Here is a 16,854-nt window from a genome sequence, read left to right as displayed (position 1 = left end):
TCAAGGAAAATATGTGTTGTTTACCTGCAATTACATCACTTTCTTTTCCACAGATAAATAAAAGATTTGACGTCGATATGTGAGCATTTGTTAAGAAAGAATGTTCTTTATGGAAAACTTGTGTCTTAAGTGTCCAGCGGTCATGTCCACAACTGCCTTCAGCTCTCACCTCCTCCAGCACCGGACACATGCACAAGCTGCACTGCTTTCAATGGTTTCCTTACGTTCTGGAATGTTGCCCGCCCAATTGCTGTAACCTTACGCAAGCGCTTTCCTGCGTCTGCACATGATTGTGAGGTGGCGTGGAGAGGACAGTTGCGTACAGATGCAGGAAAGCGCTTGTGTGAGGTTACAGTAGTCAGGCGGGCAACGTTCCAGAACGTGATTGCCGGACATTTAAGGCAAAAGTTTTCCCATAAAGACTAATTCTTTATAATACCGAGAGCCTCAAAATAGTACCTGGCGGGCTGCAAGTTTGAGACCCTGCCTCAGTTAGACCTGTTTGCGTCTCCTCTCAATCACAAACTGCCTCAATTTTGCTCCAGACAGTACTCTCCCTGGTGTCTGGAAGCAGATGCTTTCCTCCTGGATTGGACGCACAAGTTCCTATATGCGTTTCCACCAATTCCTCTCATCCTCAAGACGCTAGTCAAGCTCAAATGGGACTCGGCCACCATGATTCTCATAGCTCCTTAGTGGCCCAGACAACCCTGGTTCTCCCTTCTACTTCAGCTCACTGTCAAGGATCCAGTACCCCTGCAACTTTTTCCTTTTCTTCTCACGCAGAGTCAAGCATCTCTTCTCCATCCCAGTCTTCAGTGTTTGCACCTGACAGCTTGGTACCTTTTGGGATAACAACAGCCGAGAGTCATCTTGTCATACTTATCTTAGAAGCATCATGAAAACCCTCTACACAGCAGTGCTACCAACAGAAATGGACATGGTTTTCCATTTGGTGTACTTATCATCATTATGCTGCTTCCTCCTCTATACCTTCAGTATTGGATTACCTTCTACATTTATCCAACTCAGGCCTTAAGACCACTTCTATTATAGTTCATCTCAGTGCTATCAATGCTTTCCACAGACCAGTCGAGGGTAAACCTCTCGCTGCTCCTCCTCTCATAGACAGATTTATGAAGGCACTTTTCAATGTCAAGCCACCTCTCATACCGCCTCCATTGGTTTAGAATCTTAATGTAGTTCTTGCTAAACTTATGAAGCCTCCTTTTGAACCAATGTCTTTGGCTCATCTTAAGAAAACCCACTTGGAAAGTGGGTTTTCTCATCTCCCTTACATCTGATCATCGAGTGAGTGAGTTTCAAGTGTTGGTGGTGGACCCATCTTTTACAGTGTTCCACCATGACAAAAGTAGTACTTTGTACACATCCAAATGTAGTCACTGAATTTCATTTCAATCAGTCTATTGTGCTACCAGTGTTTTTTCCAAAGTCTCACTCATCCTGGAGAAGTGGCTCTTCACACGTTGGACTGCAAACAAGCCTTGGCTTAATACTTACAAAGGACTCAGTTGCATAGAACATCTCTTCAATTATTTGTCTCTCTAACAAACTGGGCCAACCGGTATCTAAAAGAACTATTTCTTCATGGTTGTCAGCTTGCAGCCCATCCTGAGCATAACAGAAGGCAATACAACTGGAGAGTCATGTCACAGTGCACAAAGTCTGAGCTATGGGAGCCTCGGTTGTTTTTCTTCATTCCACGCCTATTGATGAGATCTATAAAGCTGCTACTTGGTCCTCAGTTCATACATTCACATCTCACTATTGTCTGGAATCTTATTCCAGACGGGATGGTCACTTTGACAAAGCAGGATCCTCAAGCTATGCCGAAAATCCCTTTTACCAAGCTTGGCAAGCAGCAGCAACACCCCTAAACCACGGATTCTGGTACCTCAGTGGCTCAAAGATACTGCCAGTGACTGCTACGCTTGGTAGAAGGGAGTTCTGGCCACCTTTGGAGGAGGTCCACAGTGGGCTTAAGGATCCCCACCAGCTACAGCAAGGGTCAGCAAATATTTCAACACTGGAGAAATAAAAATACACTTCCTTTTCTCTTGAATACAATGCAAAGACATCTGCTATGAGGGGGTGCTGAAAAGTTCTCAGCCCACCCAAGAAAGGAATGATGTGGAGCCATGAAACTTTCAAGTTATTCCACATATTCACCCTTAAGTTCAACACACTTGGCGTATCATGTCTGAAGTTTCTGTAACCCTTCTAAAAATATACAACAATATCTGGTCACTGAAATACTGCTCTGCTGCTGCAATCACCTCCGAATTACTCAAAAATCGTCACCCATTCAAACTTTTTATAAGGTTTAGAAACAGATGGAGCAAGATCTAGGGCGTAGGAAGGATGGTCTATGCACTGAAACCCCCACTACGTCAGAATATCCATTGTTTTGCCAGCCTTCTGATCAGGTGCATTGTCTAGAGCAGTGTTTTTCAACTTTTTTTGGGCAAAGGCACACTTGTTTCATGAAAAAAATCACGAGGCACACCACCATTAGAAAATGTTAAAAATATAACTCTGTGCCTATATTGACTATATATAAAGTAATTCTCTTGAATAGGAATCAAATAAACACAAAGAAAGTATTTTATAATTACTTTATTATGAAATATTAAGTAAACAGAATAGTGAAAAATTATAAAATACTTTATTCAGTGCGAAACCTGGGCCTGTTTGGCTGAACACAAAGCTGATATTCTGGCTGGAATCGAAGAAAGACACACACGTAGCTCTTCGTCAACAGCTCTCAGTCTCTCTGTATTTGGTTTTTATAGCATACAAAAATAGACAAATATACCCTCCATCCTTTTTATTAAACCACAATAGCAGTTTTTAGCGCAGGGAGCTGCGCTGAATGCCCAGCGCTGCTCTTGACGCTCATAGGCTTCCTGCGCTAAAAACCACTATTGCGGTTTAGTAAAAGGTGACCATATTGTAAAATATAGACAGCCGATATAAATTCAGAACTGTGCATGGTAAGTGAAGGGAAGTTTTCATCTCTGGGAATTTACCCAGTTAACTATTAAGTTATTTGGGCAAATTCCTTTGAAAACTGTGGTAATACTGCCTCCACTTTGCTAAATTTAAAATAAAATCATTTTTCCTACCTTGTCTGGTGATTTCTGGTTGCACTTTCTTCTTCTGACTGTGCATCCAATCTTTCTTCCCTTCTATCAGCCTGTATGCTTTCTCTCCTCCACACCTCATTCCCTCCCCCAACTTTTTCTTCCTCTCTCCCTGACCTTTCTTTCTTTTTTTCTGTTTCTCTTCTTTCCTTCTGTTTCCCTGCCTGCCCCCTTTCTTTCTTTCTCCCTCCCTGCCGTTAACCAAGCCACTGCCGCTGCCATCGGGGAACAGGACCCACCAATGGATAACAGGCCCCAAAGCCGACGCCGACGCATGCTCTCCCTGACGTCAATTCTGCAATCGGAGAGGAAGTTCCGCCCAGCCAGGCAGCGATTGGCTGGCCCGAACTTCCTCTCCGACTGCAGAATTGACATCGGGGAGAAGAAGACTTATTGGCTCGATAGATTAGATCACCAAGACAAAGTGAGTCCTGGGTGATCGACTCACTTTGCCTTGGCGAGCTACTGGCGCCCCTGCCTCGGGCCCCCTGTCAGCTCCGGGCCCCTGAATGCAGGACTGGTAGTACTGCCCTGATGGCGGCCCTGCGGCACACCAGGCATCATCTCGCGGTTGAAAAACACTGGTCTAGAGAGCAAAGGAGAGGCTAAGCCAACCACTCACACCCTCCTCACGCGGCTTCATAAAAGGGAGGGGAGTTATATTGTGAGTCCGCTAGTTGCAGAGAAAATGCTTACATATGTTAAATAAAAATCGCTTTGGTTGTACCACAGAAAGCAGTACACTTCTCCCTCCGTATTCGCTGTGATAGAGGATTATCAGAACCGCAAATACAGAAAAACCGCAAATACTTTTTCATATGTTATTCGCTGTTTTCTATTAAAAACCATCGTGAATATGGTGAAACTGCGAATAACATGGGAGACCTGGCCTGTTTCTGAAGGAGAGGCAAAACACGGTGAAGAAAGTGGTGGGAATCAGCAATTTTCTCTGTAAACGCTTGGAATGAACGATTTCTCTATGCAAGCTGACATAATTGAGGGGAGGAGCCAGCAAGCTAAAAACCATGAATAATCGAAACCGCGAATATGGAGGAAGAAGTGTATATCAAATTCATGACTCTTTGACCTTTTTTACTCCAGTCTATTGGCCGATGTGCCATAGTGAACTAGGCAAAGTTCTTGAAATGGAACATTTATTATGTCTCTGACCGTAAATAACTGAACAGAGGTGAATTTAAAGAAGCATGAAACTTGATTTGTAAAATAAATGTTGGCTTGTTTTGTTGTTTAATTTGTTGTTATTGAGTTGTGGTTATTTTAATTTAACAACAAAACAAGGCAAATCAGGCAAGAGCGTTAATGCCTGACCATCATCATAAAAAATAAAGCTTTATAAACCAAACCCTTCAAACAAATGAAGAGTAAAATGAATAGAGGCTGTATTCACACACACACACAAAAAAATGTTATAAAGTAAATCCAAAATAGAGCTTAAATTAATAGAAACTTCACTTAGATGAGACATCCTTTTCATGAAACACATCTTCAGAATTTGTCAAAATATAATAAAAATGTAACAGAAATTAAGGAGTGTTTTCAGCCTTTATTTGGTTAAGCTATAATGGCCAGCTTAAATTCATAAGCTAAACATCTAGAAGAAAGCTGAATTTAGTCATTTTTTAAAGCCAGAAATCCAGCAATGTTTATACTATGATACTGTGTATTATCAAGATATTTGTTCATCTTATCCTAATTTCTGTTCTTGAAGCACTGATAAAATAGTTACTGTATTTTCTGCCTTGCATGTAACTTTGAGGTAACAGGTTACATTTCCCATCTCTCCTGGCTTGCTGCCTTGGCATAGTGGACAAATGTATGTGTACAAAAGACTCTAAGCAGGACATGAAACGAAGGAGAGGGGTGAAGCAATTGGTTGCCTTCCTTGCACACTCCAGTGTCTGCACCTTGCACTATTCACCATACACACAGGATTCTACTTCTGCCCAAGCCCCATTATAAGTTTGGTCAAAGCTGTAAACATATTTACATTTCAGGAAAAATAGCCTTGGATATATTTTTGTAAGTAAAAGTAGCCTATAGCTCTTTCATTTATGAGCATTTACTTGTTTTATTAGGATTTAGCCAGGTTCAGGCAGTCCCCGAATTACGAACATCTGACTTACGTCAGACTCATACTTACGAATGGGGCGGCGGCAGATCATCTGATGTCAGCTTTCCATCCACTCTTCCCTGCTGGTTGAGTGCCCTCTGTACTCCCCCCCCCCCCCCCCACGTACCTCTTCAACTGTTTACCAGCACCTTCCACCAGCTGCTCGCTGCAACGTTACATCCTGGTCCCATGACCAGGAAGTGACATCAGAAGGGAACCAATGTGAGCAGCAAGTGGAAGATGCTGCTCATGCCAGCAAATGTTTAAAGAGGCATGCAGGGGGAAACGGAGAGGAAGATATGCGCTTTCCATCCTTGTGGCGGCAGATCCCAATGTCAGTCATTTTCAGTGCACTCCGGAAATGAAAACGATCCATCCGGAGTCAGTGCATGCAGAGCTCAGGACCGGGGTAACTGAAATGGTGACAGCTTTCTTCAATGTATTCCCCAGCATTCCAAATTTTAAAGTTTCTTAAAATTTTACTATCCCACACCATTGGTAATCCTGGACGGCTTACACCCATTCTCACCCCCCTAGGTCCGGCATCTCACTTCAGTCTAGCATGAATCCCTTTCTCTCTCCCCTCTTCCCAGTAGCAGCAGTCTAAAGACAGGTTTTCATTAGCCAGTCCCTCGGTCTCCCCGCTGCAATTTCCCATAGACAGGATGCAGCAGAGGGAAGACCTAGAGTCTGGGAAAAGTCAGCCTGTCTTCAGGCTGCTGTTATCCAGGGACTGTTATGTGACATTAAATTTGTTCACTTTTTTTAATCCTTAGATCTTGAGAAACAAGTTGAATGCCTTTGACGCACAGTTAGATGCCTCCAAATGTCTCAAAAGCGTAAATCCGATGCTAGTGCTGGTGATGCATCAAAGAAAAGGAGAACAATCACAATTGAACAGAAAGTTGAAATAATAAAGCGATCAGAAAGAGGTGAAACGCCATCATTCATTGGCAAAGCGTTAGGCTACAGTCGATCAACCATTGGAACAATTCTGAAAGATAAAGTGAGAATAATGGATTATGTGAAAGGCTATGCACCAATGAAAGCTACAGTTATTACCAAGCAACGCAGTGGTTTAATTATCAAAATGGAAAAGTTACTCATAATTTGGTTAGAAGATCAAAATCAGCGTAATATACCTATTAGCCTTTCGTTAGTTCAGGCAAAGGCACGAAGCCTTTTCAGTGATTTAAAAGCTCATAAAGAAAATGATGAGTGTGATGAAGAATTTGTAGCCAGTAGGGGCTGGTTCAACCGCTTTAAAGTCAGAGCAAATTTGCACAACATTAAAGTACAAGGTGAAGCAGCAAGTGCCGATGTAAGAGATGCGAGAGTATTTCCTGAACAGTTTAAAAATATCATTGAGGAGGGAGGTTATACGCCAGACCAAATTTTTAATGTCAATGAAACCGGGTTATTCTGGAAAAAATGCCTGAAAAAAACCTACATTTTGAAAGAGGAAAAAAGTACACCAGGGCATAAAGCATTGAAGGAGGAAAATGGCAAACTTGACACGCCAGAACAGAAAAAATTTATGACAAAAGAGTTAGCTGAAGCCTTTCGTCTCATTGAAGCAGGGATGGCAAAATTAGAGGAACAAGATCCTAATACAGAGAGGTTTACCAAAGTTTACCGTGCAGTTAACGAGGACCTCAGCTGCTATAAAACTATTTATAATGAGAAAAAAAATGCTCCTGCCTTGCTGCCTATTTTCAAGAAGTCATATCCAGCAAAACCAGTAGTGAACCCTCATCAACAGACAGCAAATACTGGCTCTTCAGAAGTAAACCCTCACTCTCCAGCATCATGCCCATTATCTCCAACACAAGACCCATCTTCAATAGTTGCCAACTCTCCATCATCCAATTAATGTTACGTCATGCACACCCCTTCCAGTATGCAGTACGGTGAAGAACGAAAGTAAGTGTAAACCTCCTATCTTCTCTTTGTATTTAAACTACAGTACTTTGTTTTGAGGACTGATTCTTTAATGTTTTTAAAGACTGTGTACTGTACAGAACATAAATACACACAGATTCTCACATGATCTGAGTTACATACAAATTCATCTTAAAATCAGATTATTCAGAAATAAAACTAAATAAGCCTGAAACACCCCACCAAAATAACAGTTTTAAAAACAGAGCTTGTTCTTAACCCGGGGACTGCCTGTAAATTAATTCAGATGGCAGATTTTGACAGTTCAACTCTCCAGCTCTGTACCATGCTCCTTTCCCCTAAATCCTATCCCCTCATTTCAGGTTTTGGAGTCCAGGGAAGCTCTTGAAGCACATACATTAGAGAATGACACAGTGGTTGTTACCCGTGGCTAGCCACGGGTAACCCGCTGAAACGGGGAGAGAAGTGGAGCAGTGAATGGTCTTGTCTCTGCAGTGAAGCAATCACAGATCACAAGGTCCAGTATCCCCACTCAATCGTCACATCCCACATCCTGCCATCTCCCTCCCTCCACCTCACTTTACATGCAGACTTTAATTCTTCTTCTCCCAGCCGCACACTCAATAAGCCCCACGCGCGGCTGCTCGAGTTGTTGAATCTTCTCCTCTGATGCAACTTCCTGTTTCCAGTTGCGTCAGAGAAGATTCAACAATTCAAGCAACCATGCGGCTTATTGAAAGCATGCGGCTGGGAGAAGAATTAAAGTCTGCACCTAAGGTGAGGCGGAGGGAGGGAGATGGCAGGACATAGGATGTGACAACCGGGTGGGGATACTGGACCTCGTGATCTGTGATTGCTTCACTGTGGAGAAGAAGACAGAGATGCCAGACTATGGGGGAGGGCAGAGGTAATAAGATGGGTGACAGACCAATTGGGGGGGATGAAGGGAGAGGCACAGTAACAGAGCAAATGGAAGACGCAGGGAGAAGATAGACAGTGAATGGAAGGAATTGAATGAGAAGATGAGGAAAGCAAAAACCAGACAACAAAGGTAGAAAATTTTTTTTTTTTAATTTTATTGCTTTAGGATAAAGTAGTATATTAGTTGTGCTGATAAAAATTTATAAACAAAGCCCTGCCAGCTGAATATCTCTTTCTCTAGTTCAGCAGCCAGAATTTTGATTTATAAAGAAGGAATAAGCTAAATATCACAGTACTGAGGCTTGTATGGATGCTACGGGGACAGTGGTTATGGGGATGGGCTAGGGATGGTGGTCGCAGGAATGGGGACAAATTTTTTCCCCGTGTCATTCTGTAACATACATCACAGTACCCACTGGGAGTGAGCCATCCATTCTATAGTGCATATCATCTTGTACTGACAGTGCCAAACGAAAAGAAAACTACTTTAAATCCACAAAGTAGTCTATAAGAATCAGGGCTCTGGGCATACTTCAACATGAACTGATCTAAACAGCCAAAACAATTCTAAAGTGTAAAGATAAATTGTCCACAATCATTCTGTTGCACAGAAGGAATAGCTGCTATGGAACAGGATAGAAAATGGATGGGGACTAGGCATTACACAACGTGGAAGTAGTTACCATGTATGAACATACCACCTCCATAAATGTTGCACTGCAGCACACTGTGTGCCATGCATTTATTATATGAAAAGGAACTTTTTGTCTGTGCTAACTGTATAGTACGATGCAGGGAATACAGCTGATTTTTAGTAACAAATATTAAGTGCACTTTGGTAAATAGGTCCCTAAAAGTGCTGATGTAATGCTTGGCCAAGTGGCTAATACTGCTTGGGGCATCCTGCCTGATAAGAAGATCTGGTGGGCTGGTGCATCTCCTCTGGCCTGAAGGACATGTCCACAGCTGTTCTTCCTGTGGACTTACTATATGATGCCGGCAGTTCCCTCTAGGATCCAGAAAGCTTGAAGCCAGTAATGATAGTCACAACATCCTCTTTTTTTCACCTGGGGTTTTTATTCTGCTCTTGTAGTCAGTATAATAAAAACAGAAAAGGAACAATGTCCTTGTTCATTAAGTCTTTCTGTGCACTATCCCTAATGTTATAAACATCAAACAGAAGACCTAAAGCATTCAACATAACACAAGAATTAAAGCTACTTAACAGATCAGACATCCAAACAAGAAACCATTAAAAAATATTCTTTTGTTACAGAAAATACATTTTTATTGCTTTGGTTTTCCCCATATAAAAGCAAGTTATATACAGTTTTAAGAAGATATATATTCTTCTTATGAATGTAAATTCTGAGCTAAACATGAGTTTCTTGTTGGAGATGCTTTATCAAGGTTGGCACTGGCTTCCTTGCTGCAGTTGCATAGACTCTTAAAATAAAATACTGCATATGGAGATTCCAACAGGTATTTCCCTAACTGAAAAATACAGGAAGCAGAGTACAATGAAGGCAGAATACGGCTTCAATTAGTAACTGGAACTCTGGGTAAACAATGCTTTTGTTTTACCCTTGTCCTTTTCTACTATGTCAATGATACATATCAGTGGGGAGTTTAAAATCTTTGAAGGCATAAAAGGCAATGTCTCCATTGTCCACTAGTGCAAAGACAACTGGCACATCTTCACTTTGATAAGTAAGCTGTTTCACCGCCCGCAGATCTGGAACCTGCTCCTCAAATCTGTATTGAGAGACAAGAATTCCACTTGTTTTCAGAAATTATTGACATCATTTCCAAGATCACAAGTGATCTGTTTCCACTGAGATTATTCCAGGCTTTCAATTCTGTATGCATACATATGCTTATTGGGACTGAAAATGCATCTCCGAACCCAACTAAACAAGCCCTCCAGAAGGCGCTACCATGTATGATGTTCTCAACATCCAAGTACAGGTTAATGTAGCTGGTTTTAAAAATGGTTTGGACAGATTTCTGGAGGAAACGTCCATAGTCTGCTATTGAGACAGACATGGGGGAAACCACTGCTTGCCCTAGTTTGGTAGCATAGAATGTTGCCACTATTTGGGATTTTGCCATGTACTTGTGACCTGGATTAGCCACCATGAAGACGGGATACTGGGCTGGATGAACCACTGGCCTCACCCAGTAAGGCTATTCTTATGATTTTATGTCTTATGTTCTTATATACAAGATCCTTCATCTGAAATGCTTGGGGCCAGAGACATTTCGGAGTTTGGAATTTTTCAATTTTTGGAATGATGTGATGCTGGTAGCCATAGTGATGCATGTTTGTCACCTGCTACGGCCTTGCAATCTAGAGAGTTGCGCGGGGACAGAAATCCCACCCGTCCCCACCCGTCCCCGCCAAAATCCCACCCATCCCCACCCGTCCCCGTGAGGAATCCCTCCGTCCCCACCCGTCCCCGTGAGGAATCCCTCCGTCCCCCCCCGTCCCCGCGAGGAATCCCCTCCGTCCCCACCCGTCCCCGCGAGGAATCCCCTCCGTCCCCACCCGTCCCCGCGAGGAATCCCCTCCGTCACCATCCTTCCCTATAAACTTCAGAAATAGTTATTTTATTTAATTATGCTACTGAATTAAAGGCTCTGGTAGAGACCCATTTACAAATAAGCAAAGAGACTATTAATTTGGAAATATTAATTGGGAAGAATACATACTTTGTAAATGGGTTTCTACCAGAACCTCTAATGTAAATATAAAATATAAATACTCAGCTGATGAGAACCCACAAACTGTCAGCTGAGGACTTCCTTTGCAGTTGGCCTGGGGTCCCTTTTGCCAAGCTTGGCAGGCAGCAGTAGCGTCCCTGAGTCACAGATGCTGGCACCTCAGTGGCTCATGGATGCTGCCAGCGACTGCTGCGCTTGGTGGAGGGGAGTTCTGACCATCTCTAGAGGAGGTCCTCTGCTGGCGGTGCTTGGGGATCCCCACCAGTCACAGCAAGGGCCAACAAGTACTTCAACACTGTAGAAATAAAACCAGAAATGCATTTCCTTTTCTTTTGAACACAAAACAAAGATATCTGCCATATACATTTCCCAAGGCAGATGACTCTATGCAATGTCACCTCGGTAACAAAATACAAAAATAGACAAATACACCCCCTCCCTTTTTACTAAACCACAATAGTAGGTTTTAGCACAGGGAGTTACGCTGAATGCCTCGCGCTGCTCTCAATGCTCATAGGCTCCCTGCGCTAAAAAACAATATTGCGGTTTAGTAAAAGGGAGCCATAGTGCAAAATATAGACAACAGATATAAATTCTCAAAACAGACACATTTTGATCACTAAATTGAAAATAAAATCATTTTTCCTACCTTTGCTGTTTGGTGATTTCATGAGTCTCTGGTTGCACTTTCTTCTTCTGACTGTGCATCCAATCTTTCTTCCTTTCTTTCAGCCTCCTGTATGTTTCCTCTCCTCCAGACCTCATTCTCTCCCCCAACTTTTTCTTTCTGTCTCCCTGTTCCCCCTTCTTTCTGTCTCTCTGTCTGCCCCCTTTCTTTCTTTCTCCGTGCCCTCCCCCAAAGCCACTCGGTTTGCTGCCACCGCCATCGGGGAATAGTCCCCAAGCCACCGCTGTCCCAAGCTTTCCCTGCAGAAGCGTCGCGCTGACCAGCATTCCGCTCCCTGACGTCAATTCTGACGTAGGAGAGGAAGTTCCGGGCCAACAAGGCATTTCTCCTCATTCCATCCAGCCTGAGCCCCATCTCTCCTTGATCCAGCATTTCCCTTCTGTGTCTGTCAGAATTACCATTCCACCTATTTTCCAGCATCACCCTTCTTTGTGTCCATCTCACCTATATCCCTATCTCCCCACTTTTTCAGAATCTTCATTTGTCTCTGTCCTTGTCTTTACCCCATATTCACCATTTGCCCTTTCAATGTCTTTATCTCCCCCCCCCCACACACACTTTTTCAGCATTACTTCTATGTCTCTATTTCACCTCCTCTTCATGTCCCCTCTGTATCTCTATCCTTATTCAGAAGGTCCTGCTTACCCTTTCTCTTCTTTGTGTCACTATCTCCATTTTCAGCTTTCCCCCTTTTTCCTTTGTTAATGCACCCTGTAGCCAGAATCTTTCCACCCTCTCTCCACTCCGGCCCAGCCCAGTATGAAATATTTCCTTTTGTTTCTCTCCCCTCTCTCTTCTCCTCCCTCACCCACGAGTCCTGCATCTGGCCCTCTCCCTTCTACCTGCACCTGGCAACACCCCCCTGCTCTCTTAAGCAACTCGTCAGCAGCGGTGATCAAGACAAGCTGCCGACATCGAGGCCTTCCCTCTACGAGTCCCACCTTTGTGGAAAAAGGAAGTTGAAACAAGCGGGACTCGCAGAGGGTAGGCCCCGACGCCAGAAGCTTGTGTCGATCGTTGCTGCTAAGTTGCCGAAGAGAGCCGCAGGTAGAAGGGAGAGGGAGATAGGAAGGCTGTAGAAGCTCCGGAGCATGACACCGAACCCGGCCAGGATGATTTCTTTTTCAGGCTGCTGCTGCCGCTACCATCCCCCACCCGAAATGACAAAAAACAGCCTAATGCCCGCGTCGGGAAATAGCCATGCTGAGCAGTGAGCTCAGCACGTACACAGATGAAAGCCTTGCTTGCTGATTGGTCCGGCGGCACGGTGGGGCGGGGCCGCCGGACCAATCAGCAAGCAAGGCTTTCATCTGTGTACGTGCTGAGCTCACTGCTCAACATGGCTATTTCCCGACGCGACGCCAGACTTGCATCGCCAGAATTTAGGTAGGTTGTTTTCATCCCCGTGGGAGTCCCGTGGGCAAGGGGGCGTCCCCGTGGGAGTCCCGTGGGTCAGGGGGGCATCCCCGTGGGAGTCCCGTGGGCCAGGGGGCGTCCCCGTGGGAGTCCCGTGGGCCAGGGGGGGAACCCGCGGGATCCCCGCGGGACCCGCGGGATCCCCGCGATCCCCGTTCCCGTGCAGACCTCTATTGCAATCTTCTCTCTGCCACCTCCTGTATTGCTGACATCACTTCCTGGCTGGACAAGACAGAGAGAGGTGTGCGGGGGCCGCAGCAGATGACGAGTGTGAGTCGCTGTGGCCACCAGCGACACCTCAGAGGTACACCAGCGTGAAGTAAGATGAGGGAACAAAACTATTATCAATGTGAAGACTTTGAAGTGACTTTGGGGCCATGTTTCACTTTTGATGCTGAAAGTGGGATTTTTTATACAGACTAGTAATGCAACAGTATTACAAAAAAAAATGTCGGTTTCTGGAGCTTTTCGGTTTTTAGAATTTCAGATAAAGGATCTTGTACCTGTACATTCAAAGAGACCAGGATACACAAAGGGGGCAGTTCTATAAAAGGCGCCAAGACGCAATATGTTAAGCATTAATTCCATAACTTCATCTGGGTACCAGATTCAATTACAGCATACTAGTGTAAGTTGGTACTGCTTATGCCATGCCAATAGTGGGCATAGATGCATGTGTCTAAATGCAGTACTTTAGCACATAAGTTACAACATTTTATAAGTTATTCACATAAATGTGGGAACCACACAAATCCCCTTCCCATGCATATACTCCCTTTACATTTATATACCTCGTTATTAAATACCAGTAAGTATGTGGCTAGCACTCTGTAATAAACTATCGGTGTAACTGCTAGTATTCTATAACTCATGTGCTCGATTAGCACCTACCTTCAGTCAACTTGTTGCAGAATGAGGAGAAAGGTCTAAAATTGTGAGGGGTTGTTTTAATTATACCTGACCTAGGAGCTTAATTCCTGCCTTTATCTGCTGGGTAAAATGGGCTGAAATTAAAAAAATAAAATAAAATACTGCTTAAAAAATGACAAATGTGCTAATTCAACCATCTGTTCATTCTTGAAACAAACAACAATTTAATCTCTTAGCAAGTTCTTCCAACACGGCCACCCTATTGATCATCAGAAAACTGATACCTCTGAAGTGCAAATATGTGAATCAGAAAAAAACAAATATAATAGACTGAGATGTCCCAAATACAAAAGGTGCACAGTTAAGCCAAACCATTTTAAAAATTCACCCAGCAAAACAGAAAGCCAATCAATAAGCTCAAAATGGAAAAATACAACCCAAAAAAGGGTGATCTGCTAATATCAGGCACTTGAGATGTGCTGTTTTTAGAAATTCATTATCGATGGTTAATGCTGCAGAGGATATACAAACAATAGTTGTCAAGAAACTGTTGGTGTTACATAATGAACCCAAACTACTATTACTACTATATATCATTTCTATAGCACTGAAAGGCGTACGCAGCGCTCTATATTTAACATGTAAAAGACAGTCCATTCTCAGAAGAGCTTGCAATCTAATTTGGAGAGAGGACATATGGGGGATGGGGAGTTTCTAGCAGAGAGAACGATAGGATGGACATCAAAATGTAGACCGTTCCAAATTTACTATTAGGCGACTATTATTAAAATTATATTTTGGGCTGCTTCACTAAGCATGGAGCAGCTGGTATGTGACCTGAAAGTGATCTGTGGCTCTGGCTGAGAATGCTGAAGATAGTGTGGCGCTCTGAGCTCCTGGGTGAAAGCCTAAGCAATGTACTGCCGGCCAGCTCAAAGATACTCGGCTGTAGTATCAGTATCTCTCAGCTTTGCACTGCTTAGCCTCCAAAAAGGAGGAAGTATGGGGAACAATATAGAAGACAACAAAAAGGTAACTACAGAAGGACAATGCTCCTAATCTAAAGAAAACTTTAAAACAATGGCAGGTGATCTCATACCTCCGCACACACATTCTGACATAAGGTTTCCCTGGGCTGGATTTTTTAAAGTTTGCAGCTGCATCAGCCTGATAAACATCAAAATCTATCTTCATTACCTCTGTGTTTTCCTGTGGCCTGGAGAGAGAGAGAGAGATGTCAAGTTACAGAGAAAGAACCTGAAACTTCAAAGAGGTTGCTGTGTTAGTCCAAAAGAAGAAAAAGCTTCTGAATCCCTCCTTTTCATCTTGGTGCCTATCACTGACATACCACAGGAGAGTCTCTCTGCCAAAGCTCTGAGGACCATCACATTGCTACAGTGAAATTATTTGTAACGGGGCTGCAGGGCTCTTAGTAGCAAGGACTAAGGGATCAAAAAAATATGAGCACTCCAGACACATGTAACCAATGTGGCCACTGATGTGCACACTAATGGTACCTATTTATTCCCAAGATGGGTCTCTGCACCATTAGCGTCTTCTGGACTAAATACTGAGGTCTGAACTAGAGAGGTGTATGGATCATCGGGAAACCCACGAGTATCATGGTGCCATTAATAATGCAGGGAGAAAGCCACAGTGAATAGGGATGGTAGAGCATGGATCGGACGTGTATGGGGGACCAGATTACATCCCCGTGCACACCAACTACAAAACTTGAAACACCAACACCTCAGTTTTAAAAAATATTCAAAAAGCTCCGGCATATTTAACAAAATAATACCTATAATTTTATGTTAAATTTTAACAAGTTGTAGGACTCGCTTTATATTTTGTTTGAATTTACAAGATTTTATTAAATGCGGATTGTGTACAGGGATGGGAAAGAAAACATAAGCATGATAAGAGACAGTGACAGTGTGAGGGGGATGGAGATCAGCAAAGTCTCAACCATGTCATTAGCACCCTTATCTGTAATTTTCCTGGAAATGTCCTGTTATCTTCTTTTGTAATCCACCTAGAACTGCAAGGTATTGGCGGAATAGAAGTTACTAATGTAATTATGTACAAACAGATAGGACAAAGTACTAACCAAGCAACATTATCACCCCAAAACATACTCTCATCTGCTGCGGAATGAATCCTAAATTATAGCAAAAAGTGGAGAAATAAGACCTCAGTAACTATACTGGACTACACTGTTATGGGACAAGCCTGTATCAAACAGCACACCCAAGTTCATTCAAGGGGTCTAAAAAAAACTCCACTTCTCTGTTATAAAGCTATAATAAGTTCAATAACAAAGAGCAGGCAAATACAATTCAACAAAACTCATCCAAAAAGGTAATGTTTGCTGCAATTAAGACCAGAATAAATTCTGCTCATTGGTTGGAGAATAGTTCAGGCTCAAAAAAAATATTAACAGCGAGGAAAAATCACTAGCATTGCAGTTTCCTTTCATAAAGTTTTTCAATAAAAAAAAGTCACTTAGCTTTACAAGTAATGCTGGCTCACTTGAATCCCCATGAATTCCAATTGCAGGAAACTTAATAGTACAAGCAATTCTTCAGACCAGATTCGACCCGAGCAGTTTCCAAGTCACATTCCCCAAACTCCTACTCACAGCTGCCAACAGGAGTACCCTGTTTTGCAAGGCGTCATCAGGGGAGAAAGAACGGAGTCAAACAAACCCATGCACACCTCAAGTTTGAGCCCTATGCAACTCTTCATTTGCTGTCGAACATGTCCAGATGGGTAAGGTGCATTGCTGCATCTTAATAATTGGTAGGGCTCTTGGTAACAGGGTGGCATTTGCCTTATCAGGGATTTCACCTATGTGCCTTTACTGCTAAGCTAGTGAGAAGCTTGTGGCCACAGCCTCTTTGCTAATTAATATTCCAAACTTATAGATGATTATTACGGATGCTGCTTAACGAAGGCCCCTTCAGTTATTTGTAGAAGTTTAAAGAAAGTCCCTTTAAATCCACTTACTGGTCCATTTAGGCCTAGTGCAGACAACC

General features: G+C 43.1%; 2 protein-coding genes across 7 annotated transcripts in view; one reads left to right on the top strand and one right to left on the bottom strand.

The window, feature by feature from the left end:
- The window catches only part of LOC117367985 (tigger transposable element-derived protein 1-like), a 29,054-nt gene that overhangs the window by 1,220 nt on the left and 10,980 nt on the right, over positions 1-16,854 (top strand). The window contains exon 2 of the mRNA XM_033961159.1: positions 6,072-7,218. Coding sequence (XP_033817050.1) covers positions 6,122-7,168 — 1,047 coding nt within the window. The 5' untranslated portion in view covers positions 6,072-6,121 and the 3' untranslated portion in view covers positions 7,169-7,218. The remainder of the gene's footprint in view (positions 1-6,071; positions 7,219-16,854) is intronic.
- Positions 8,322-16,854, bottom strand: part of TSEN54 (tRNA splicing endonuclease subunit 54) — a 44,843-nt gene continuing 36,310 nt past the window's right edge. Inside the window, exons 10-11 of one of the 6 annotated variants that reach the window (XM_033961154.1) lie at positions 14,916-15,032; positions 8,330-9,873 (exon numbers count right to left, since the gene is read on the bottom strand). In XM_033961154.1, coding sequence (XP_033817045.1) covers positions 9,723-9,873; positions 14,916-15,032 — 268 coding nt within the window. In that variant the 3' untranslated portion in view covers positions 8,330-9,722. Of the gene's footprint in view, positions 9,874-14,915; positions 15,033-16,854 lie in introns of all 6 variants that reach the window. The other 5 variants (XM_033961157.1, XM_033961156.1, XM_033961155.1 and 2 more) reach the window with 5 other exon arrangements.

This window comes from Geotrypetes seraphini, chromosome 10, assembly GCF_902459505.1.
Source record: "Geotrypetes seraphini chromosome 10, aGeoSer1.1, whole genome shotgun sequence".
NCBI classification, from domain to species: domain Eukaryota; kingdom Metazoa; phylum Chordata; class Amphibia; order Gymnophiona; family Dermophiidae; genus Geotrypetes; species Geotrypetes seraphini.
The sequence above is the reverse complement of the archived record's forward strand: the minus strand, read 5'-3'. Positions and strand labels throughout refer to the sequence as shown.